At 54.6% G+C, this 26893-nt stretch overlaps 1 protein-coding gene across 3 annotated transcripts in view; it reads left to right on the top strand.

Annotated features, from left to right (window-relative positions):
* The first annotated feature begins 692 nt into the window (after positions 1-692).
* The window catches only part of slx9 (SLX9 ribosome biogenesis factor), a 135878-nt gene continuing 109677 nt past the window's right edge, over positions 693-26893 (top strand). For 2 of the 3 annotated variants that reach the window (XM_067988005.1, XM_067988006.1), the window contains exon 1: positions 693-980. In XM_067988005.1, coding sequence (XP_067844106.1) covers positions 825-980 — 156 coding nt within the window. In that variant the 5' untranslated portion in view covers positions 693-824. The remainder of the gene's footprint in view (positions 981-26893) is intronic. The other variant, XM_067988007.1, reaches the window with a different exon arrangement.

The following is a 26893-nucleotide window of genomic DNA, read 5'->3' as shown; positions in this document are numbered from 1 at the left end:
TTTAATTGCTAGACTTTTCCCCAACTCAAATGCTGATGCTTTTTGCAAAGAATCTCTCTCGCTTGTTCCATTCTCTATGATAATATTTCCTTGGAGGGGCCCGTGCTATCTTTGCAAGGTGAAATTTAAATCAGTAACAAGGTGTGGGAGCAATTATGGTAATTCAACACGTCTTGAAGAAGTAGTGGAATGAGAAGAAGAAGGGAGAGGATTCAGTCCAAAAGCCAGCAGGATAGGAAATTGTGGCTTCAATTCTGATGTTTGGTTTGTTACTGCTTTCAGGTCATAACCCAGAAGGAAGTGGGGAAAAGGTTCTATTTTCAAATTCCAGAGGAACTCTAAGTTGGAGCCAAGTCTTTTGTTTAATCGTACAGAAAGAAGTTTTGAAGGGAAATCGATTAAAAACTGCATCCGGACTGAGTCAGAAACAAACCATATTTGCAGAGACAATCTGTTGACATGTTTGTGTATCTTTGGAAGAAATCGTCCATCTATTTACATGTTTTCCCAAATGATTGTTTCTTCGACTCTTTCTTTCCTTTGTATTTGGGATATATGTTGCTGCATAAAGATTAAATCTCATGGCGATATGATTTCTTTATTATGTATTAAACTTGTATTGTGTATCTTTAAAGTTTAAATTGGGGGCGGTGTCAAATGATCCGGAACTGTTGTGCTGACTCGCTGAGGCCGGCCGGACGGTTTTATGGAAGGACGAGCTCTGCACGTGTATTGCCCATAACAACAAACGGGGGAAGCGAGGGCTGTCGGAGCGGCAGGAGGCGGCGAGAGAGACTGCGAGGGGCCGCAGGAGGGCCGCGACCATGGTGGGGAAAGTGAAGCGAGCCCGCCACAAGTTGCACTTGGCTGCAGTGAAGCTGATTGAGGAGACCCAGGCTCGGACTGAGGCGGAGAGCGGGCCTCCCCGAAATTCCCCGTTGTCGTGGCCGCCTGTGGGGAAGAAAAGGCCCCTGACCGAGGTGAGTGACGTCAGAGTGGCGGCGAAATGACGTAATTGTCCGGGAGAGTGTGGGACTGCTGGTGACGTCATTGTCAGCCGATGGCGGGGGTTATGATGTCATTGATGGGGATGAGGCTTCATTGCCAGGGTGATGGGTGACGACATGTGATGGGGATGAGGCTTCATTGCCAGGGTGATGGGTGACTACATGTGATGGGGATGAGGCTTCATTGCCAGGGTGATGGGTGACTACATGTGATGGGGATGGGGCTGTATTGCCAGGGTGATAGGTGACTACATGTGATGGGGATGGGGTGACATTGCCTGGGTGATAGGTGACTACATGTGATGGGGATGGGGTGACATTGCCAGGGTGATAGGTGACTACATGTGATGGGGATGAGGCTTCATTGCCAGGGTGATAGGTGACTACATGTGATGGGGATGGGGTGACATTGCCAGGGTGATAGGTGACTACATGTGATGGGGATGGGGTGACATTGCCAGGGTGATAGGTGACTACATGTGATGGGGATGGGGTGACATTGCCAGGGTGATAGGTGACTACATGTGATGGGGATGGGGTGACATTGCCAGGGTGATAGGTGACTACATGTGATGGGGATGGGGTGACATTGCCAGGGTGATAGGTGACTACATGTGATAGGGATGGGGTGACATTGCCAGGGTGATAGGTGACTACATGTGATGGGGATGAGGCTTCATTGCCAGGGTGATAGGTGACTACATGTGATGGGGATGGGGTGACATTGCCAGGGTGATAGGTGACTACATGTGATGGGGATGGGGTGACATTGCCAGGGTGATAGGTGACTACATGTGATGGGGATGAGGCTTCATTGCCAGGGTGATAGGTGACGACATGTGATGGGGATGGGGTGACATTGCCAGGGTGATAGGTGACTACATGTGATGGGGATGGGGCTGTATTGCCTGGGTGATGGGTGACTACATGTGATGGGGATGGGGCTGTATTGCCTGGGTGATGGGTGACTACATGTGATGGGGATGGGGTGACATTGCCAGGGTGATAGGTGACTACATGTGATGGGGATGGGTCTGTATTGCCAGGGTGATGGGTGACTACATGTGATGGGGATGGGGCTGTATTGCCTGGGTGATGGGCGACTACATGTGATGGGGATGGGGCGACATTGCCAGGGTGATAGGTGACTACATGTGATGGGGATGGGGCTGTATTGCCAGGGTGAGAGGTGACTACATGTGATGGGGATGGGGTGACATTGCCAGGGTGATAGGTGACTACATGTGATGGGGATGGGGTGACATTGCCAGGGTGATGGGTGACTACATGTGATGGGGATGGGGCTGTATTGCCAGGGTGATGGGTGACTACATGTGATGGGGATGAGACTTCATTGCCAGGGTGATAGGTGACTACATGTGATAGGGATGGGGCTGTATTGCCAGGGTGATAGGTGACAACATGTGATGGGGATGGGGTGACATTGCCAGGGTGATAGGTGACTACATGTGATGGGGATGGGGTGACATTGCCAGGGTGATAGCTGACTACATGTGATGGGGATGGGGTGACATTGCCAGGGTGATAGGTGACTACATGTGATGGGGATGAGACTTAATTGCCAGGGTGATAGGTGACTACATGTGATGGGGATGGGGCTGTATTGCCAGGGTGAGAGGTGACTACATGTGATGGGGATGGGGCCGTATTGCCAGGGTGATAGGTGACTACATGTGATGGGGATGGGGCGACATTGCCAGGGTGATGGGTGACTACATGTGATGGGGATGGGGTGACATTGCCAGGGTGATGGGTGACTACATGTGATGGGGATGGGGTGACATTGCCAGGGTGATGGGTGACTACATGTGATGGGGATGGGGTGACATTGCCAGGGTGATAGGTGACTACATGTGATGGGGATGGGGCGACATTGCCAGGGTGATGGGTGACTACATGTGATGGGGATGAGACTTTATTGCCAGGGTGATAGGTGACTACATGTGATAGGGATGGGGCTGTATTGCCAGGGTGATAGGTGACAACATGTGATGGGGATGGGGTGACATTGCCAGGGTGATAGGTGACTACATGTGATGGGGATGGGGTGACATTGCCAGGGTGATAGGTGACTACATGTGATGGGGATGGGGCTGTATTGCCAGGGTGATAGGTGACTACATGTGATGGGGATGGGGTGACATTGCCAGGGTGATAGGTGACTACATGTGATGGGGATGGGGTGACATCGCCAGGGTGATAGGTGACTACATGTGATGGGGATGGGGCTGTATTGCCAGGGTGATAGGTGACTACATGTGATGGGGATGGGGTGACATTGCCAGGGTGATAGGTGACTACATGTGATGGGGATGGGGTGACATTGCCAGGGTGATAGGTGACTACATGTGATGGGGATGGGGCTGTATTGCCAGGGTGAGAGGTGACTACATGTGATGGGGATGGGGTGACATTGCCAGGGTGATAGGTGACTACATGTGATGGGGATGGGGCTGTATTGCCAGGGTGATAGGTGACTACATGTGATGGGGATGAGGCTTCATTGCCAGGGTGATAGGTGACGACATGTGATGGGGATGGGGTGACATTGCCAGGGTGATAGGTGACTACATGTGATGGGGATGGGGCTGTATTGCCTGGGTGATGGGTGACTACATGTGATGGGGATGGGGCTGTATTGCCTGGGTGATGGGTGACTACATGTGATGGGGATGGGGTGACATTGCCAGGGTGATAGGTGACTACATGTGATGGGGATGGGTCTGTATTGCCAGGGTGATGGGTGACTACATGTGATGGGGATGGGGCTGTATTGCCTGGGTGATGGGTGACTACATGTGATGGGGATGGGGTGACATTGCCAGGGTGATAGGTGACTACATGTGATGGGGATGGGGTGACATTGCCAGGGTGATAGGTGACTACATGTGATGGGGATGGGGTGACATTGCCAGGGTGATAGGTGACTACATGTGATGGGGATGAGACTTAATTGCCAGGGTGATAGGTGACTACATGTGATGGGGATGGGGCTGTATTGCCAGGGTGAGAGGTGACTACATGTGATGGGGATGGGGCCGTATTGCCAGGGTGATAGGTGACTACATGTGATGGGGATGGGGCGACATTGCCAGGGTGATGGGTGACTACATGTGATGGGGATGGGGTGACATTGCCAGGGTGATGGGTGACTACATGTGATGGGGATGGGGTGACATTGCCAGGGTGATGGGTGACTACATGTGATGGGGATGGGGTGACATTGCCAGGGTGATAGGTGACTACATGTGATGGGGATGGGGCGACATTGCCAGGGTGATGGGTGACTACATGTGATGGGGATGAGACTTCATTGCCAGGGTGATAGGTGACTACATGTGATAGGGATGGGGCTGTATTGCCAGGGTGATAGGTGACAACATGTGATGGGGATGAGGTGACATTGCCAGGGTGATAGGTGACTACATGTGATGGGGATGGGGTGACATTGCCAGGGTGATAGGTGACTACATGTGATGGGGATGGGGCTGTATTGCCAGGGTGATAGGTGACTACATGTGATGGGGATGGGGCTGTATTGCCAGGGTGATAGGTGACTACATGTGATGGGGATGGGGTGACATTGCCAGGGTGATAGGGTACTACATGTGATGGGGATGGGGTGACATTGCCAGGGTGATGGGTGACTACATGTGATGGGGATGGGGCTGTATTGCCAGGGTGATAGGTGACTACATGTGATGGGGATGGGGCTGTATTGCCAGGGTGATAGGTGACTACATGTGATGGGGATGGGGCTGTATTGCCAGGGTGATAGGTGACTACATGTGATGGGGATGGGGCTGTATTGCCAGGGTGATAGGTGACTACATGTGATGGGGATGGGGCGACATTGCCAGGGTGATGGGTGACTACATGTGATGGGGATGGGGCGACATTGCCAGCGTGATGGGTGACTACATGTGATGGGGATGGGGCGACATTGCCAGGGTGATGGGTGACTACATGTGATGGGGATGGGGCGACATTGCCAGGGTGATAGGTGACGACATGTGATGGGGATGGGGCGACATTGCCAGGGTGATAGGTGACTACATGTGATGGGGATGGGGAGACATTGCCAGGGTGATGGGTGAATACATGTGATGGGGATGGGGCGACATTGCCAGGGTGATAGGTGACTACATGTGATGGGGATGGGGTGACATTGCCAGGGTGATAGGTGACTACATGTGATGGGGATGGGGTGACATTGCCAGGGTGATGGGTGACTACATGTGATGGGGATGGGGCTGTATTGCCAGGGTGATAGGTGACTACATGTGATGGGGATGGGGCTGTATTGCCAGGGTGATAGGTGACTACATGTGATGGGGATGGGGCTGTATTGCCAGGGTGATAGGTGACTACATGTGATGGGGATGGGGCTGTATTGCCAGGGTGATAGGTGACTACATGTGATGGGGATGGGGCGACATTGCCAGGGTGATGGGTGACTACATGTGATGGGGATGGGGCTGTATTGCCAGGGTGATGGGTGACTACATGTGATGGGGATGGGGCGACATTGCCAGCGTGATGGGTGACTACATGTGATGGGGATGGGGCGACATTGCCAGGGTGATGGGTGACTACATGTGATGGGGATGGGGCGACATTGCCAGGGTGATAGGTGACGACATGTGATGGGGATGGGGCGACATTGCCAGGGTGATAGGTGACTACATGTGATGGGGATGGGGCGACATTGCCAGGGTGATGGGTGACTACATGTGATGGGGATGGGGCGACATTGCCAGGGTGATAGGTGACTACATGTGATGGGGATGGGGCGACATTGCCAGGGTGATGGGTGACTACATGTGATGGGGATGGGGCGACATTGCCAGGGTGATGGGTGACTACATGTGATGGGGATGGGGCGACATTGCCAGGGTGATAGGTGACTACATGTGATGGGGATGGGGCGACATTGCCAGGGTGATGGGTGACTACATGTGATGGGGATGGGGCGACATTGCCAGGGTGATGGGTGACTACATGTGATGGGGATGAGACTTCATTGCCAGGGTGATGGGTGACTACATGTGATGGGGATGGGGTGACATTGCCAGGGTGATAGGTGACTACATGTGATGGGGATGGGGTGACATTGCCAGGGTGATAGGTGACTACATGTGATGGGGATGAGACTTCATTGCCAGGGTGATGGGTGACTACATGTGATGGGGATGGGTCTGTATTGCCAGGGTGATGGGTGACTACATGTGATGGGGATGGGGCTGTATTGCCTGGGTGATGGGTGACTACATGTGATGGGGATGGGGCGACATTGCCAGGGTGATAGGTGACTACATGTGATGGGGATGGGGCTGTATTGCCAGGGTGAGAGGTGACTACATGTGATGGGGATGGGGTAACATTGCCAGGGTGAGAGGTGACTGCATGTGATGGGGATGGGGTGACATTGCCAGGGTGATAGGTGACTACATGTGATGGGGATGGGGCTGTATTGCCAGGGTGATGGGTGACTACATGTGATGGGGATGGGGCTGTATTGCCAGGGTGAGAGGTGACTACATGTGATGGGGATGGGTCTGTATTGCCAGGGTGATGGGTGACTACATGTGATGGGGATGGGGCTGTATTGCCTGTGTGATGGGTGACTACATGTGATGGGGATGGGGCGACATTGCCAGGGTGATAGGTGACTACATGTGATGGGGATGGGGCTGTATTGCCAGGGTGAGAGGTGACTGCATGTGATGGGGATGGGGTGACATTGCCAGGGTGATAGGTGACTACATGTGATGGGGATGGGGCTGTATTGCCAGGGTGAGAGGTGACTGCATGTGATGGGGATGGGGTGACATTGCCAGGGTGATAGGTGACTACATGTGATGGGGATGGGGCGACATTGCCAGGGTGAGAGGTGACTACATGTGATGGGGATGGGGCTGTATTGCCAGGGTGGGAGGTGACTACATGTGATGGGGATGAGACTTCATTGCCAGGGTGATAGGTGACTACATGTGATGGGGATGGGGCTGTATTGCCAGGGTGAGAGGTGACTACATGTGATGGGGATGGGGCTGTATTGCCAGGGTGAGAGGTGACTGCATGTGATGGGGATGGGGTGACATTGCCGGGGTGATAGGTGACTACATGTGATGGGGATGAGACTTCATTGCCAGGGTGATAGGTGACTACATGTGATGGGGATGGGGCTGTATTGCCAGGGTGATGGGTGACTACATGTGATGGGGATGGGGCGACATTGCCAGGGTGATGGGTGACTACATGTGATGGGGATGGGGCGACATTGCCAGGGTGATAGGTGACTACATGTGATGGGGATGAGACTTCATTGCCAGGGTGATGGGTGACTACATGTGATGGGGATGGGGTGACATTGCCAAGGTGAAAGGTGACTACATGTGATGGGGATGGGGCTGTATTGCCAGGGTGATGGGTGACTGCATGTGATGGGGATGGGGCTGTATTGCCAGGGTGATGGGTGACGACATGTGATGGGGATGGGGTGACATTGCCAGGGTGATAGGTGACTACATGTGATGGGGATGGGGCTGTATTGCCGGGGTGAGAGGTGACTACATGTGATGGGGATGGGGCTGTATTGCCAGGGTGAGAGGTGACTACATGTGATGGGGATGGGGCTGTATTGCCAGGGTGATAGGTGACTACATGTGATGGGGATGGGGTGACATTGCCAGGGTGATGGGTGACTACATGTGATGGGGATGGGGCGACATTGCCAGGGTGATGGGTGACTACATGTGATGGGGATGGGGCGACATTGCCAGGGTGATAGGTGACTACATGTGATGGGGATGAGACTTCATTGCCAGGGTGTTGGGTGACTACATGTGATGGGGATGGGGTGACATTGCCAAGGTGAAAGGTGACTACATGTGATGGGGATGGGGCTGTATTGCCAGGGTGATGGGTGACTGCATGTGATGGGGATGGGGCTGTATTGCCAGGGTGATGGGTGACGACATGTGATGGGGATGGGGTGACATTGCCAGGGTGATAGGTGACGACATGTGATGGGGATGGGGTGACATTGCCGGGGTGATAGGTGACTACATGTGATGGGGATGGGGCTGTATTGCCAGGGTGATGGGTGACTACATGTGATGGGGATGGGGTGACATTGCCGGGGTGATAGGTGACTACATGTGATGGGGATGGGGCTGTATTGCCGGGGTGAGAGGTGACTACATGTGATGGGGATGGGGCTGTATTGCCAGGATGAGAGGTGACTACATGTGATGGGGATGGGGCTGTATTGCCAGGGTGATAGGTGACTACATGTGATGGGGATGGGGCTGTATTGCCAGGGTGATGGGTGACTACATGTGATGGGGATGGGGTGACATTGCCAGGGTGATGGGTGACTACATGTGATGGGGATGGGGTGACATTGCCAGGGTGATGGGTGACTACATGTGATGGGGATGGGGCTGTATTGCCAGGGTGATAGGTGACAACATGTGATGGGGATGGGGTGACATTGCCAGGGTGATAGGTGACTACATGTGATGGGGATGGGGTGACATTGCCAGGGTGATGGGTGACTACATGTGATGGGGATGGGGCTGTATTGCCAGGGTGATAGGTGACTACATGTGATGGGGATGGGGCTGTATTGCCAGGGTGATAGGTGACTACATGTGATGGGGATGGGGCTGTATTGCCAGGGTGATAGGTGACTACATGGGATGGGGATGGGGCTGTATTGCCAGGGTGATAGGTGACTACATGTGATGGGGATGGGGCGACATTGCCAGGGTGATGGGTGACTACATGTGATGGGGATGGGGCTGTATTGCCAGGGTGATGGGTGACTACATGTGATGGGGATGGGGCGACATTGCCAGCGTGATGGGTGACTACATGTGATGGGGATGGGGCGACATTGCCAGGGTGATGGGTGACTACATGTGATGGGGATGGGGCGACATTGCCAGGGTGATAGGTGACGACATGTGATGGGGATGGGGCGACATTGCCAGGGTGATAGGTGACTACATGTGATGGGGATGGGGCGACATTGCCAGGGTGATGGGTGACTACATGTGATGGGGATGGGGCGACATTGCCAGGGTGATAGGTGACTACATGTGATGGGGATGGGGCGACATTGCCAGGGTGATGGGTGACTACATGTGATGGGGATGGGGCGACATTGCCAGGGTGATGGGTGACTACATGTGATGGGGATGGGGCGACATTGCCAGGGTGATAGGTGACTACATGTGATGGGGATGGGGCGACATTGCCAGGGTGATGGGTGACTACATGTGATGGGGATGGGGCGACATTGCCAGGGTGATGGGTGACTACATGTGATGGGGATGAGACTTCATTGCCAGGGTGATGGGTGACTACATGTGATGGGGATGGGGTGACATTGCCATGGTGATAGGTGACTACATGTGATGGGGATGGGGTGACATTGCCAGGGTGATAGGTGACTACATGTGATGGGGATGAGACTTCATTGCCAGGGTGATGGGTGACTACATGTGATGGGGATGGGTCTGTATTGCCAGGGTGATGGGTGACTACATGTGATGGGGATGGGGCTGTATTGCCTGGGTGATGGGTGACTACATGTGATGGGGATGGGGCGACATTGCCAGGGTGATAGGTGACTACATGTGATGGGGATGGGGCTGTATTGCCAGGGTGAGAGGTGACTACATGTGATGGGGATGGGGTAACATTGCCAGGGTGAGAGGTGACTGCATGTGATGGGGATGGGGTGACATTGCCAGGGTGATAGGTGACTACATGTGATGGGGATGGGGCTGTATTGCCAGGGTGATGGGTGACTACATGTGATGGGGATGGGGCTGTATTGCCAGGGTGAGAGGTGACTACATGTGATGGGGATGGGTCTGTATTGCCAGGGTGATGGGTGACTACATGTGATGGGGATGGGGCTGTATTGCCTGTGTGATGGGTGACTACATGTGATGGGGATGGGGCGACATTGCCAGGGTGATAGGTGACTACATGTGATGGGGATGGGGCTGTATTGCCAGGGTGAGAGGTGACTGCATGTGATGGGGATGGGGTGACATTGCCAGGGTGATAGGTGACTACATGTGATGGGGATGGGGCTGTATTGCCAGGGTGAGAGGTGACTGCATGTGATGGGGATGGGGTGACATTGCCAGGGTGATAGGTGACTACATGTGATGGGGATGGGGCGACATTGCCGGGGTGATAGGTGACTACATGTGATGGGGATGGGGCTGTATTGCCAGGGTGAGAGGTGACTACATGTGATGGGGATGGGGCTGTATTGCCAGGGTGGGAGGTGACTACATGTGATGGGGATGAGACTTCATTGCCAGGGTGAGAGGTGACTGCATGTGATGGGGATGGGGTGACATTGCCGGGGTGATAGGTGACTACATGTGATGGGGATGAGACTTCATTGCCAGGGTGATAGGTGACTACATGTGATGGGGATGGGGCTGTATTGCCAGGGTGATGGGTGACTACATGTGATGGGGATGGGGCGACATTGCCAGGGTGATAGGTGACTACATGTGATGGGGATGAGACTTCATTGCCAGGGTGATGGGTGACTACATGTGATGGGGATGGGGTGACATTGCCAAGGTGAAAGGTGACTACATGTGATGGGGATGGGGCTGTATTGCCAGGGTGATGGGTGACTGCATGTGATGGGGATGGGGCTGTATTGCCAGGGTGATGGGTGACGACATGTGATGGGGATGGGGTGACATTGCCGGGGTGATAGGTGACTACATGTGATGGGGATGGGGCTGTATTGCCGGGGTGAGAGGTGACTACATGTGATGGGGATGGGGCTGTATTGCCAGGGTGAGAGGTGACTACATGTGATGGGGATGGGGTGACATTGCCAGGGTGATGGGTGACGACATGTGATGGGGATGAGACTTCATTGCCAGGGTGATAGGTGACTACATGTGATGGGGATGGGGTGACATTGCCAGGGTGATGGGTGACAACATGTGATGGGGATGGGGTGACATTGCCAGGGTGATAGGTGACGACATGTGATGGGGATGGGGTGACATTGCCAGGGTGATAGGTGACTACATGTGATGGGGGTGGGGTTGACATTGCCAGGGTGATGGGTGACTGCATGTGATGGGGATGGGGCTGTATTGCCAGGGTGATAGGTGACTACATGTGATGGGGATGGGGTGACATTGCCAGGGTGATAGGTGACTACATGTGATGGGGATGGGGTGACATTGCCAGGGTGATAGGTGACTACATGTGATGGGGATGGGGTGACATTGCCAGGGTGATGGGTGACTGCATGTGATGGGGATGGGGCTGTATTGCCAGGGTGATAGGTGACTACATGTGATGGGGATGGGGTGACATTGCCAGGTTGATAGGTGACTATATGTGATGGGGATGGGGCTGTATTGCCAGGGTGATGGGTGACTACATGTGATGGGGATGGGGTGACATTGCCAGGGTGATGGGTGACTACATGTGATGGGGATGGGGCTGTATTGCCAGGGTGATAGGTGACTACATGTGATGGGGATGGGGCTGTATTGCCAGGGTGATGGGTGACTGCATGTGATGGGGATGGGGCGACATTGCCAGGGTTATGGGTGACTACATGTGATGGGGATGGGGCGACATTGCCAGGGTGATGGGTGACTACATGTGATGGGGATGGGGTGACATTGCCAGGGTGAGAGGTGACTGCATGTGATGGGGATGGGGCGACATTGCCAGGGTGATAGGTGACTGCATGTGATGGGGATGAGACTTCATTGCCAGGGTGATGGGTGACTACATGTGATGGGGATGGGGCGACATTGCCAGGGTGATGGGTGACTACATGTGATGGGGATGGGGCGACATTGCCAGGGTGATGGGTGACTACATGTGATGGGGATGAGACTTCATTGCCAGGGTGATGGGTGACTACATGTGATGGGGATGGGGTGACATTGCCAGGGTGATAGGTGACTACATGTGATGGGGATGGGGCGACATTGCCAGGGTGATGGGTGACTACATGTGATGGGGATGAGACTTCATTGCCAGGGTGATGGGTGACTACATGTGATGGGGATGGGGCGACATTGCCAGGGTGATGGGTGACTACATGTGATGGGGATGAGACTTCATTGCCAGGGTGATGGGTGACTACATGTGATGGGGATGGGGCTGTATTGCCAGGGTGATAGGTGACTACATGTGATGGGGATGGGGCTGTATTGCCGGGGTGATAGGTGACTACATGTGATGGGGATGAGACTTCATTGCCAGGGTGATGGGTGACTACATGTGATGGGGATGGGGTGACATTGCCAGGGTGATGGGTGACTACATGTGATGGGGATGGGGTGACATTGCCAGGGTGATAGGTGACTACATGTGATGGGGATGGGTCTGTATTGCCAGGGTGATGGGTGACTACATGTGATGGGGATGGGGCTGTATTGCCGGGGTGATAGGTGACTACATGTGATGGGGATGGGGCTGTTTTGCCAGGGTGAGAGGTGACTACATGTGATGGGGATGGGGCTGTATTGCCAGGGTGAGAGGTGACTACATGTGATGGGGATGGGGTGACATTGCCGGGGTGATAGGTGACTCCATGTGATGGGGATGGGGTGACATTGCCAGGGTGATGGGTGACGACATGTGATGGGGATGGGGCTGTATTGCCAGGGTGATAGGTGACCACATGTGATGGGGATGGGGCGACATTGCCGGGGTGATAGGTGACTCCATGTGATGGGGATGGGGCTGTATTGCCAGGGTGAGAGGTGACTACATGTGATGGGGATGGGGCTGTATTGCCAGGGTGATGGGTGACTACATGTGATGGGGATGGGGTGACATTGCCGGGGTGATAGGTGACTGCATGTGATGGGGATGGGGCTGTATTGCCGGGGTGATAGGTGACGACATGTGATGGGGATGAGACTTCATTGCCAGGGTGATAGGTGACTACATGTGATGGGGATGGGGTGACATTGCCAGGGTGATGGGTGACTACATGTGATTGGGATGAGACTTCATTGCCAGGGTGATAGGTGACTACATGTGATAGGGATGGGGTGACATTGCCAGGGTGATGGGTGACTACATGTGATGGGGATGGGGCTGTATTGCCAGGGTGATAGGTGACTACATGTGATGGGGATGAGACTTCATTGCCAGGGTGATAGGTGACTCCATGTGATGGGGATGGGGTGACATTGCCAGGGTGATGGGTGACTACATGTGATGGGGATGGGGTGACATTGCCAGGGTGATAGGTGACTACATGTGATGGGGATGGGGTGACATTGCCAGGGTGATAGGTGACTACATGTGATGGGGATGGGGTGACATTGCCAGGGTGATGGGTGACTACATGTGATGGGGATGAGACTTCATTGCCAGGGTGATAGGTGACTACATGTGATAGGGATGGGGTGACATTGCCAGGGTGATGGGTGACTACATGTGATGGGGATGGGGCTGTATTGCCAGGGTGATAGGTGACTACATGTGATGGGGATGGGGTGACATTGCCAGGGTGATAGGTGACTGCATGTGATGGGGATGGGGCTGTATTGCCAGGTTGATAGGTGACTACATGTGATGGGGATGGGTTGACATTGCCAGGGTGATAGGTGACTATATGTGATGGGGATGGGGCTGTATTGCCAGGGTGATAGGTGACTACATGTGATGGGGATGGGGCTGTATTGCCAGGGTGATAGGTGACTACATGTGATGGGGATGGGGCGACATTGCCGGGGTGATAGGTGACGACATGTGATGGGGATGGGGCTGTATTGCCAGGGTGAGAGGTGACTACATGTGATGGGGATGGGGCTGTATTGCCAGGGTGGGAGGTGACTACATGTGATGGGGATGAGACTTCATTGCCAGGGTGATGGGTGACTACATGTGATGGGGATGGGGCTGTATTGCCAGGGTGAGAGGTGACTACATGTGATGGGGATGGGGCGACATTGCCAGGGTGATGGGTGACTACATGTGATGGGGATGGGGCTGTATTGCCAGGGTGATGGGTGACTACATGTGATGGGGATGGGGCGACATTGCCAGGGTGATGGGTGACTACATGTGATGGGGATGGGGCGACATTGCCAGGTTGATGGGTGACTACCTGTGATGGGGATGGGGCGACATTGCCAGGGTGATGGGTGACTACATGTGATGGGGATGGGGCGACATTGCCAGGGTGATAGGTGACTACATGTGATGGGGATGGGGCTGTATTGCCAGGGTGAAAGGTGACCACATGTGATGGGGATAGGGCGACATTGCCGGGGTGATAGGTGACTACATGTGATGGGGATGGGGCTGTATTGCCAGGGTGAGAGGTGACTACATGTGATGGGGATGGGGCTGTATTGCCAGGGTGAGAGGTGACTACATGTGATGGGGATGGGGCTGTATTGCCAGGGTGATGGGTGACTACATGTGATGGGGATGGGGCGACATTGCCAGGGTGATAGGTGACTACATGTGATGGGGATGAGACTTCATTGCCAGGGTGATGGGTGACTACATGTGATGGGGATGAGACTTCATTGCCAGGGTGATGGGTGACTACATGTGATGGGGATGGGGTGACTACATGTGATGGGGATGGGGCGACATTGCCGGGGTGATAGGTGACTACATGTGATGGGGATGGGGCTGTATTGCCAGGGTGAGAGGTGACTGCATGTGATGGGGATGGGGCGACATTGCCGGGGTGATAGGTGACTACATGTGATGGGGATGGGGCTGTATTGCCAGGGTGATAGGTGACTACATGTGATGGGGATGGGGCTGTATTGCCAGGGTGATGGGTGACTACATGTGATGGGGATGGGGCTGTATTGCCAGGGTGATGGGTGACTACATGTGATGGGGATGGGGCGACATTGCCGGGGTGATAGGTGACTACATGTGATGGGGATGGGGCTGTATTGCCGGGGTGAGATGTGACTACATGTGATGGGGATGGGGCTGTATTGCCAGGGTGATAGGTGACCACATGTGATGGGGATGAGGCGACATTGCCGGGGTGATAGGTGACTACATGTGATGGGGATGGGGCTGTATTGCCAGGGTGAGAGGTGACTACATGTGATGGGGATGGGGCTGTATTGCCAGGGTGATAGGTGACTACATGTGATGGGGATGGGGCTGTAGTGCCAGGGTGATAGGTGACTACATGTTATGGGGATGGGGCTGTTGCCAGGGTGAGAGGTGACTGCATGTGATGGGGATGGGGCTGTATTGCCAGGGTGAGAGGTGACTACATGTGATGGGGATGGGGTGACATTGCCAGGGTGATGGGTGACTACATGTGATGGGGATGGAGCTGTATTGCCAGGGTGAGAGGTGACTACATGTGATGGGGATGGGGCTGTATTGCCAGGGTGATGGGTGACTACATGTGATGGGGATGGGGTGACATTGCCAGGGTGATAGGTGACTACATGTGATGGGGATGGGGCGACATTGCCAGGGTGATGGGTGACTACATGTGATGGGGATGGGGCTGTATTGCCAGGGTGATGGGTGACTACATGTGATGGGGATGGGTGACTACATGTGATGGGGATGGGGCTGTATTGTCAGGGTGATAGGTGACTACATGTGATGGGGATGGGGCGACATTGCCAGGGTGATAGGTGACTACATGTGATGGGGAGGGGCGACATTGCCAGGGTGATAGGTGACTACATGTGATGGGGATGGGGTGACATTGCCAGGGTGATTGGTGACTACATGTGATGGGGATGGGGTGACATTGCTGGGGTGATAGGTGACTACATGTGATGGAGATGGGGCTGTCTTGCCAGGGTGATGGGTGACTACATGTGATGGGGATGGGGCTGTATTGCCAGGGTGAGAGGTGACTACATGTGATGGGGATGGGGTGACACTGCCGGGGTGATAGGTGACTCCATGTGATGGGGATGGGGTGACATTGCCAGGGTGATGGGTGACGACATGTGATGGGGATGGGGCTGTATTGCCAGGGTGATAGGTGACCACATGTGATGGGGATGGGGCGACATTGCCGGGGTGATAGGTGACTCCATGTGATGGGGATGGGGCTGTATTGCCAGGGTGAGAGGTGACTACATGTGATGGGGATGGGGCTGTATTGCCAGGGTGATGGGTGACTACATGTGATGGGGATGGGGTGACATTGCCGGGGTGATAGGTGACTGCATGTGATGGGGATGGGGCTGCATTGCCGGGGTGATAGGTGACGACATGTGATGGGGATGAGACTTCATTGCCAGGGTGATAGGTGACTACATGTGATGGGGATGGGGCTGTATTGCCAGGGTGAGAGGTGACTACATGTGATGGGGATGGGGCTGTATTGCCAGGGTGATGGGTGACTACATGTGATGGGGATGGGGCTGTATTGCCAGGGTGATGGGTGACTACATGTGATGGGGATGGGGTGACATTGCCAGGGTGATGGGTGACTACATGTGATGGGGATGAGACTTCATTGCCAGGGTGATAGGTGACTCCATGTGATGGGGATGGGGTGACATTGCCAGGGTGATGGGTGACTACATGTGATGGGGATGGGGTGACATTGCCAGGGTGATAGGTGACTACATGTGATGGGGATGGGGTGACATTGCCAGGGTGATAGGTGACTACATGTGATCGGGATGGGGTGACATTGCCAGGGTGATGGGTGACTACATGTGATGGGGATGAGACTTCATTGCCAGGGTGATAGGTGACTACATGTGATAGGGATGGGGTGACATTGCCAGGGTGATGGGTGACTACATGTGATGGGGATGGGGCTGTATTGCCAGGGTGATAGGTGACTACATGTGATGGGGATGGGGCTGTATTGCCAGGGTGATAGGTGACTACATGTGATGGGGATGGGGTGACATTGCCAGGGTGATAGGTGACTATATGTGATGGGGATGGGGCTGTATTGCCAGGGTGATAGGTGACTACATGTGATGGGGATGGGGCTGTATTGCCAGGGTGAGAGGTGACTGCATGTGATGGGGATGGGGTGACATTGCCAGGGTGATAGGTGACTACATGTGATGGGGATGGGGCGACATTGCCGGGGTGATAGGTGACTACATGTGATGGGGATGGGGCTGTATTGCCAGGGTGAGAGGTGACTACATGTGATGGGGATGGGGCTGTATTGCCAGGGTGGGAGGTGACTACATGTGATGGGGATGAGACTTCATTGCCAGGGTGATAGGTGACTACATGTGATGGGGATGGGGCTGTATTGCCAGGGTGAGAGGTGACTACATGTGATGGGGATGGGGCTGTATTGCCAGGGTGATGGGTGACTACATGTGATGGGGATGGGGCTGTATTGCCAGGGTGATGGGTGACTACATGTGATGGGGATGGGGCGACATTGCCAGGGTGATGGGTGACGACATGTGATGGGGATGGGGCGACATTGCCAGGTTGATGGGTGACTACCTGTGATGGGGATGGGGCGACATTGCCAGGGTGATGGGTGACTACATGTGATGGGGATGGGGCGACATTGCCAGGGTGATAGGTGACTACATGTGATGGGGATGGGGCTGTATTGCCAGGGTGAAAGGTGACCACATGTGATGGGGATGGGGCGACATTGCCGGGGTGATAGGTGACGACATGTGATGGGGATGGGGCTGTATTGCCAGGGTGAGAGGTGACTACATGTGATGGGGATGGGGCTGTATTGCCAGGGTGAGAGGTGACTACATGTGATGGGGATGGGGCTGTATTGCCAGGGTGATGGGTGACTACATGTGATGGGGATGGGGCGACATTGCCAGGGTGATGGGTGACTACATGTGATGGGGATGGGGCGACATTGCCAGGGTGATAGGTGACTCCATGTGATGGGGATGGGGTGACATTGCCGGGGTGATAGGTGACTACATGTGATGGGGATGGGGCTGTATTGCCAGGGTGAGAGGTGACTACATGTGATGGGGATGGGGCTGTATTGCCAGGGTGATGGGTGACTACATGTGATGGGGATGGGGTGACATTGCCAGGGTGAGAGGTGACTACATGTGATGGGGATGGGGCTGTATTGCCAGGGTGAGTGGTGACTACATGTGATGGGGATGGGGCTGTATTGCCAGGGTGATGGGTGACTACATGTGATGGGGATGGGGCGACATTGCCGGGGTGATAGGTGACTACATGTGATGGGGATGAGACTTCATTGCCAGGGTGATGGGTGACTACATGTGATGGGGATGGGGTGACTACATGTGATGGGGATGGGGCGACATTGCCGGGGTGATAGGTGACTACATGTGATGGGGATGGGGCTGTATTGCCAGGGTGAGAGGTGACTGCATGTGATGGGGATGGGGCGACATTGCCGGGGTGATAGGTGACTACATGTGATGGGGATGGGGCTGTATTGCCAGGGTGATAGGTGACTACATGTGATGGGGATGGGGCTGTATTGCCAGGGTGATGGGTGACTACATGTGATGGGGATGGGGCTGTATTGCCAGGGTGATGGGTGACTACATGTGATGGGGATGGGGCGACATTGCCGGGGTGATAGGTGACTACATGTGATGGGGATGGGGCTGTATTGCCGGGGTGAGAGGTGACTACATGTGATGGGGATGGGGCTGTATTGCCAGGGTGATAGGTGACCACATGTGATGGGGATGAGGCGACATTGCCGGGGTGATAGGTGACTACATGTGATGGGGATGGGGCTGTATTGCCGGGGTGAGAGGTGACTACATGTGATGGGGATGGGGCTGTATTGCCAGGGTGAGAGGTGACTGCATGTGATGGGGATGGGGCTGTATTGCCAGGGTGATTGGTGACTACATGTGATGGGGATGGGGTGACATTGCCGGGGTGATGGGTGACTACATGTGATGGGGATGGGGCTGTATTGCCAGGGTGATAGGTGACGACATGTGATGGGGATGGGGCTGTAGTGCCAGGGTGATAGGTGACTACATGTTATGGGGATGGGGCTGTATTGCCAGGGTGAGAGGTGACTACATGTGATGGGGATGGGGCTGTATTGCCAGGGTGAGAGGTGACTACATGTGATGGGGATGGGGTGACATTGCCAGGGTGATAGGTGACTACATGTTATGGGGATGGGGCTGTATTGCCAGGGTGAGAGGTGACTACATGTGATGGGGATGGGGCTGTATTGCCAGGGTGATGGGTGACTACATGTGATGGGGATGGGGTGACATTGCCAGGGTGATAGGTGACTACATGTGATGGGGATGGGGCGACATTGCCAGGGTGATGGGTGACTACATGTGATGGGGATGGGGCTGTATTGCCAGGGTGATGGGTGACTACATGTGATGGGGATGGGTGACTACATGTGATGGGGATGGGGCTGTATTGTCAGGGTGATAGGTGACTACATGTGATGGGGATGGGGCGACATTGCCAGGGTGATAGGTGACTACATGTGATGGGGAGGGGCGACATTGCCAGGGTGATAGGTGACTACATGTGATTGGGATGGGGCTGTCTTGCCAGGGTGATAGGTGACTACATGTGATGGGGATGGGGTGACAATGCTGGGGTGATAGGTGACTACATGTGATGGAGATGGGGCTGTCTTGCCAGGGTGATGGGTGACTACATGTGATGTGGATGGGGCTGTATTGCCAGGGTGATAGGTGACTACATGTGATGGGGATGGGGCTGTATTGCCAGGGTGATAGGTGACTACATGTGATGGAGATGGGGCTGTCTTGCCAGGGTGATAGGTGACTACATGTGATGGGGATGGGGTGACATTGCCGGGGTGATAGGTGACTACATGTGATGGGGATGGGGCGACATTGCCAGGGTGGTAGGTGACTACATGTGATGGGGATCAGGCTGTACTGCCAGGGTGATAGGTGACTACATGTGATGGGGATGGGGTGACATTGCCAGGGTGAGAGGTGACTACATGTGATGGGGATGAGACTTCATTGCCAGGGTGATAGGTGACTACATGTGATGGGGATGGGGCTGTATTGCCGGGGTGAGAGGTGACTACATGTGATGGGGATGGGGCTGTATTGCCAGGGTGATAGGTGACCACATGTGATGGGGATGAGGCGACATTGCCGGGGTGATAGGTGACTACATGTGATGGGGATGGGGCTGTATTGCCAGGGTGATGGGTGACTACATGTGATGGGGATGGGGCGACATTGCCGGGGTGATAGGTGACTACATGTGATGGGGATGGGGCTGTATTGCCGGGGTGAGAGGTGACTACATGTGATGGGGATGGGGCTGTATTGCCAGGGTGATAGGTGACCACATGTGATGGGGATGAGGCGACATTGCCGGGGTGATAGGTGACTACATGTGATGGGGATGGGGCTGTATTGCCGGGGTGAGAGGTGACTACATGTGATGATGATGGGGCTGTATTGCCAGGGTGAGAGGTGACTACATGTGATGGGGATGGGGCTGTATTGCCAGGGTGATTGGTGACTACATGTGATGGGGATGGGGTGACATTGCCGGGGTGATGGGTGACTACATGTGATGGGGATGGGGCTGTATTGCCAGGGTGATAGGTGACTGCATGTGATGGGGATGAGACTTCATTGCCAGGGTGATGGGTGACTACATGTGATGGGGATGGGGCGACATTGCCAGGGTGATGGGTGACTACATGTGATGGGGATGGGGTGACATTGCCAGGGTGAGAGGTGACTGCATGTGATGGGGATGGGGCGACATTGCCAGGGTGATAGGTGACTGCATGTGATGGGGATGAGACTTCATTGCCAGGGTGATGGGTGACTACATGTGATGGGGATGGGGCGACATTGCCAGGGTGATGGGTGACTACATGTGATGGGGATGGGGCGACATTGCCAGGGTGATGGGTGACTACATGTGATGGGGATGAGACTTCATTGCCAGGGTGATGGGTGACTACATGTGATGGGGATGGGGTGACATTGCCAGGGTGATAGGTGACTACATGTGATGGGGATGGGGCGACATTGCCAGGGTGATGGGTGACTACATGTGATGGGGATGAGACTTCATTGCCAGGGTGATGGGTGACTACATGTGATGGGGATGGGGCGACATTGCCAGGGTGATGGGTGACTACATGTGATGGGGATGAGACTTCATTGCCAGGGTGATGGGTGACTACATGTGATGGGGATGGGGCTGTATTGCCAGGGTGATAGGTGACTACATGTGATGGGGATGGGGCTGTATTGCCGGGGTGATAGGTGACTACATGTGATGGGGATGAGACTTCATTGCCAGGGTGATGGGTGACTACATGTGATGGGGATGGGGTGACATTGCCAGGGTGATGGGTGACTACATGTGATGGGGATGGGGTGACATTGCCAGGGTGATAGGTGACTACATGTGATGGGGATGGGTCTGTATTGCCAGGGTGATGGGTGACTACATGTGATGGGGATGGGGCTGTATTGCCTGGGTGATGGGTGACTACATGTGATGGGGATGGGGCGACATTGCCGGGGTGATAGGTGACTACATGTGATGGGGATGGGGCTGTTTTGCCAGGGTGAGAGGTGACTACATGTGATGGGGATGGGGCTGTATTGCCAGGGTGAGAGGTGACTACATGTGATGGGGATGGGGTGACATTGCCGGGGTGATAGGTGACTCCATGTGATGGGGATGGGGTGACATTGCCAGGGTGATGGGTGACGACATGTGATGGGGATGGGGCTGTATTGCCAGGGTGATAGGTGACCACATGTGATGGGGATGGGGCGACATTGCCGGGGTGATAGGTGACTCCATGTGATGGGGATGGGGCTGTATTGCCAGGGTGAGAGGTGACTACATGTGATGGGGATGGGGCTGTATTGCCAGGGTGATGGGTGACTACATGTGATGGGGATGGGGTGACATTGCCGGGGTGATAGGTGACTGCATGTGATGGGGATGGGGCTGTATTGCCGGGGTGATAGGTGACTACATGTGATTGGGATGAGACTTCATTGCCAGGGTGATAGGTGACTACATGTGATAGGGATGGGGTGACATTGCCAGGGTGATGGGTGACTACATGTGATGGGGATGGGGCTGTATTGCCAGGGTGATAGGTGACTACATGTGATGGGGATGAGACTTCATTGCCAGGGTGATAGGTGACTCCATGTGATGGGGATGGGGTGACATTGCCAGGGTGATGGGTGACTACATGTGATGGGGATGGGGTGACATTGCCAGGGTGATAGGTGACTACATGTGATGGGGATGGGGTGACATTGCCAGGGTGATAGGTGACTACATGTGATGGGGATGGGGTGACATTGCCAGGGTGATGGGTGACTACATGTGATGGGGATGAGACTTCATTGCCAGGGTGATAGGTGACTACATGTGATAGGGATGGGGTGACATTGCCAGGGTGATGGGTGACTACATGTGATGGGGATGGGGCTGTATTGCCAGGGTGATAGGTGACTACATGTGATGGGGATGGGGTGACATTGCCAGGGTGATAGGTGACTGCATGTGATGGGGATGGAGCTGTATTGCCAGGGTGATAGGTGACTACATGTGATGGGGATGGGTTGACATTGCCAGGGTGATAGGTGACTATATGTGATGGGGATGGGGCTGTATTGCCAGGGTGATAGGTGACTACATGTGATGGGGATGGGGCTGTATTGCCAGGGTGATAGGTGACTACATGTGATGGGGATGGGGCGACATTGCCGGGGTGATAGGTGACGACATGTGATGGGGATGGGGCTGTATTGCCAGGGTGAGAGGTGACTACATGTGATGGGGATGGGGCTGTATTGCCAGGGTGGGAGGTGACTACATGTGATGGGGATGAGACTTCATTGCCAGGGTGATGGGTGACTACATGTGATGGGGATGGGGCTGTATTGCCAGGGTGAGAGGTGACTACATGTGATGGGGATGGGGCGACATTGCCAGGGTGATGGGTGACTACATGTGATGGGGATGGGGCTGTATTGCCAGGGTGATGGGTGACTACATGTGATGGGGATGGGGCGACATTGCCAGGGTGATGGGTGACTACATGTGATGGGGATGGGGCGACATTGCCAGGTTGAGAGGTGACTACATGTGATGGGGATGGGGCTGTATTGCCAGGGTGATGGGTGACTACATGTGATGGGGATGGGGCGACATTGCCAGGGTGATAGGTGACTACATGTGATGGGGATGAGACTTCATTGCCAGGGTGATGGGTGACTACATGTGATGGGGATGAGACTTCATTGCCAGGGTGATGGGTGACTACATGTGATGGGGATGGGGTGACTACATGTGATGGGGATGGGGCGACATTGCCGGGGTGATAGGTGACTACATGTGATGGGGATGGGGCTGTATTGCCAGGGTGAGAGGTGACTGCATGTGATGGGGATGGGGCGACATTGCCGGGGTGATAGGTGACTACATGTGATGGGGATGGGGCTGTATTGCCAGGGTGATAGGTGACTACATGTGATGGGGATGGGGCTGTATTGCCAGGGTGATGGGTGACTACATGTGATGGGGATGGGGCTGTATTGCCAGGGTGATGGGTGACTACATGTGATGGGGATGGGGCGACATTGCCGGGGTGATAGGTGACTACATGTGATGGGGATGGGGCTGTATTGCCAGGGTGAGAGGTGACTACATGTGATGGGGATGGGGCTGTATTGCCAGGGTGATGGGTGACTACATGTGATGGGGATGGGGTGACATTGCCGGGGTGATGGGTGACTACATGTGATGGGGATGGGGCTGTATTGCCAGGGTGATAGGTGACTACATGTGATGGGGATGGGGCTGTAGTGCCAGGGTGATAGGTGACTACATGTTATGGGGATGGGGCTGTTGCCAGGGTGAGAGGTGACTACATGTGATGGGGATGGGGCTGTATTGCCAGGGTGAGAGGTGACTACATGTGATGGGGATGGGGTGACATTGCCAGGGTGATGGGTGACTACATGTGATGGGGATGGGGCTGTATTGCCAGGGTGAGAGGTGACTTCATGTGATGGGGATGGGGCTGTATTGCCAGGGTGATGGGTGACTACATGTGATGGGGATGGGGTGACATTGCCAGGGTGATAGGTGACTACATGTGATGGGGATGGGGCGACATTGCCAGGGTGATGGGTGACTACATGTGATGGGGATGGGGCTGTATTGCCAGGGTGATGGGTGACTACATGTGATGGGGATGGGTGACTACATGTGATGGGGATGGGGCTGTATTGTCAGGGTGATAGGTGACTACATGTGATGGGGATGGGGCGACATTGCCAGGGTGATAGGTGACTACATGTGATGGGGAGGGGCGACATTGCCAGGGTGATAGGTGACTACATGTGATGGGGATGGGGTGACATTGCCAGGGTGATTGGTGACTACATGTGATGGGGATGGGGTGACATTGCTGGGGTGATAGGTGACTACATGTGATGGAGATGGGGCTGTCTTGCCAGGGTGATGGGTGACTACATGTGATGGGGATGGGGCTGTATTGCCAGGGTGAGAGGTGACTACATGTGATGGGGATGGGGTGACACTGCCGGGGTGATAGGTGACTCCATGTGATGGGGATGGGGTGACATTGCCAGGGTGATGGGTGACGACATGTGATGGGGATGGGGCGACATTGCCGGGGTGATAGGTGACTCCATGTGATGGGGATGGGGCTGTATTGCCAGGGTGAGAGGTGACTACATGTGATGGGGATGGGGCTGTATTGCCAGGGTGATGGGTGACTACATGTGATGGGGATGGGGTGACATTGCCGGGGTGATAGGTGACTGCATGTGATGGGGATGGGGCTGTATTGCCGGGGTGATAGGTGACGACATGTGATGGGGATGAGACTTCATTGCCAGGGTGATAGGTGACTACATGTGATGGGGATGGGGCTGTATTGCCAGGGTGAGAGGTGACTACATGTGATGGGGATGGGGCTGTATTGCCAGGGTGATGGGTGACTACATGTGATGGGGATGGGGCTGTATTGCCAGGGTGATGGGTGACTACATGTGATGGGGATGGGGTGACATTGCCAGGGTGATGGGTGACTACATGTGATGGGGATGAGACTTCATTGCCAGGGTGATAGGTGACTCCATGTGATGGGGATGGGGTGACATTGCCAGGGTGATGGGTGACTACATGTGATGGGGATGGGGTGACATTGCCAGGGTGATAGGTGACTACATGTGATGGGGATGGGGTGACATTGCCAGGGTGATAGGTGACTACATGTGATCGGGATGGGGTGACATTGCCAGGGCGATGGGTGACTACATGTGATGGGGATGAGACTTCATTGCCAGGGTGATAGGTGACTACATGTGATAGGGATGGGGTGACATTGCCAGGGTGATGGGTGACTACATGTGATGGGGATGGGGCTGTATTGCCAGGGTGATAGGTGACTACATGTGATGGGGATGGGGTGACATTGCCAGGGTGATAGGTGACTGCATGTGATGGGGATGGGGCTGTATTGCCAGGGTGATAGGTGACTACATGTGATGGGGATGGGGTGACATTGCCAGGGTGATAGGTGACTATATGTGATGGGGATGGGGCTGTATTGCCAGGGTGATAGGTGACTACATGTGATGGGGATGGGGCTGTATTGCCAGGGTGAGAGGTGACTGCATGTGATGGGGATGGGGTGACATTGCCAGGGTGATAGGTGACTACATGTGATGGGGATGGGGCGACATTGCCGGGGTGATAGGTGACTACATGTGATGGGGATGGGGCTGTATTGCCAGGGTGAGAGGTGACTACATGTGATGGGGATGGGGCTGTATTGCCAGGGTGGGAGGTGACTACATGTGATGGGGATGAGACTTCATTGCCAGGGTGATAGGTGACTACATGTGATGGGGATGGGGCTGTATTGCCAGGGTGAGAGGTGACTACATGTGATGGGGATGGGGCTGTATTGCCAGGGTGATGGGTGACTACATGTGATGGGGATGGGGCTGTATTGCCAGGGTGATGGGTGACTACATGTGATGGGGATGGGGCGACATTGCCAGGGTGATGGGTGACGACATGTGATGGGGATGGGGCGACATTGCCAGGTTGATGGGTGACTACCTGTGATGGGGATGGGGCGACATTGCCAGGGTGATGGGTGACTACATGTGATGGGGATGGGGCGACATTGCCAGGGTGATAGGTGACTACATGTGATGGGGATGGGGCTGTATTGCCAGGGTGAAAGGTGACCACATGTGATGGGGATGGGGCGACATTGCCGGGGTGATAGGTGACGACATGTGATGGGGATGGGGCTGTATTGCCAGGGTGAGAGGTGACTACATGTGATGGGGATGGGGCTGTATTGCCAGGGTGAGAGGTGACTACATGTGATGGGGATGGGGCTGTATTGCCAGGGTGATGGGTGACTACATGTGATGGGGATGGGGCGACATTGCCAGGGTGATGGGTGACTACATGTGATGGGGATGGGGCGACATTGCCAGGGTGATAGGTGACTCCATGTGATGGGGATGGGGTGACATTGCCGGGGTGATAGGTGACTACATGTGATGGGGATGGGGCTGTATTGCCAGGGTGAGAGGTGACTACATGTGATGGGGATGGGGCTGTATTGCCAGGGTGATGGGTGACTACATGTGATGGGGATGGGGTGACATTGCCAGGGTGAGAGGTGACTACATGTGATGGGGATGGGGCTGTATTGCCAGGGTGAGTGGTGACTACATGTGATGGGGATGGGGCTGTATTGCCAGGGTGATGGGTGACTACATGTGATGGGGATGGGGCGACATTGCCAGGGTGATGGGTGACTACATGTGATGGGGATGGGGCGACATTGCCGG

Source organism: Heptranchias perlo, chromosome 7 (assembly GCF_035084215.1).
Source record: "Heptranchias perlo isolate sHepPer1 chromosome 7, sHepPer1.hap1, whole genome shotgun sequence".
NCBI lineage: Eukaryota > Metazoa > Chordata > Chondrichthyes > Hexanchiformes > Hexanchidae > Heptranchias > Heptranchias perlo.
Note: the sequence above shows the minus strand (reverse complement) of the source record. Positions and strands in the feature narration are given on the sequence as shown.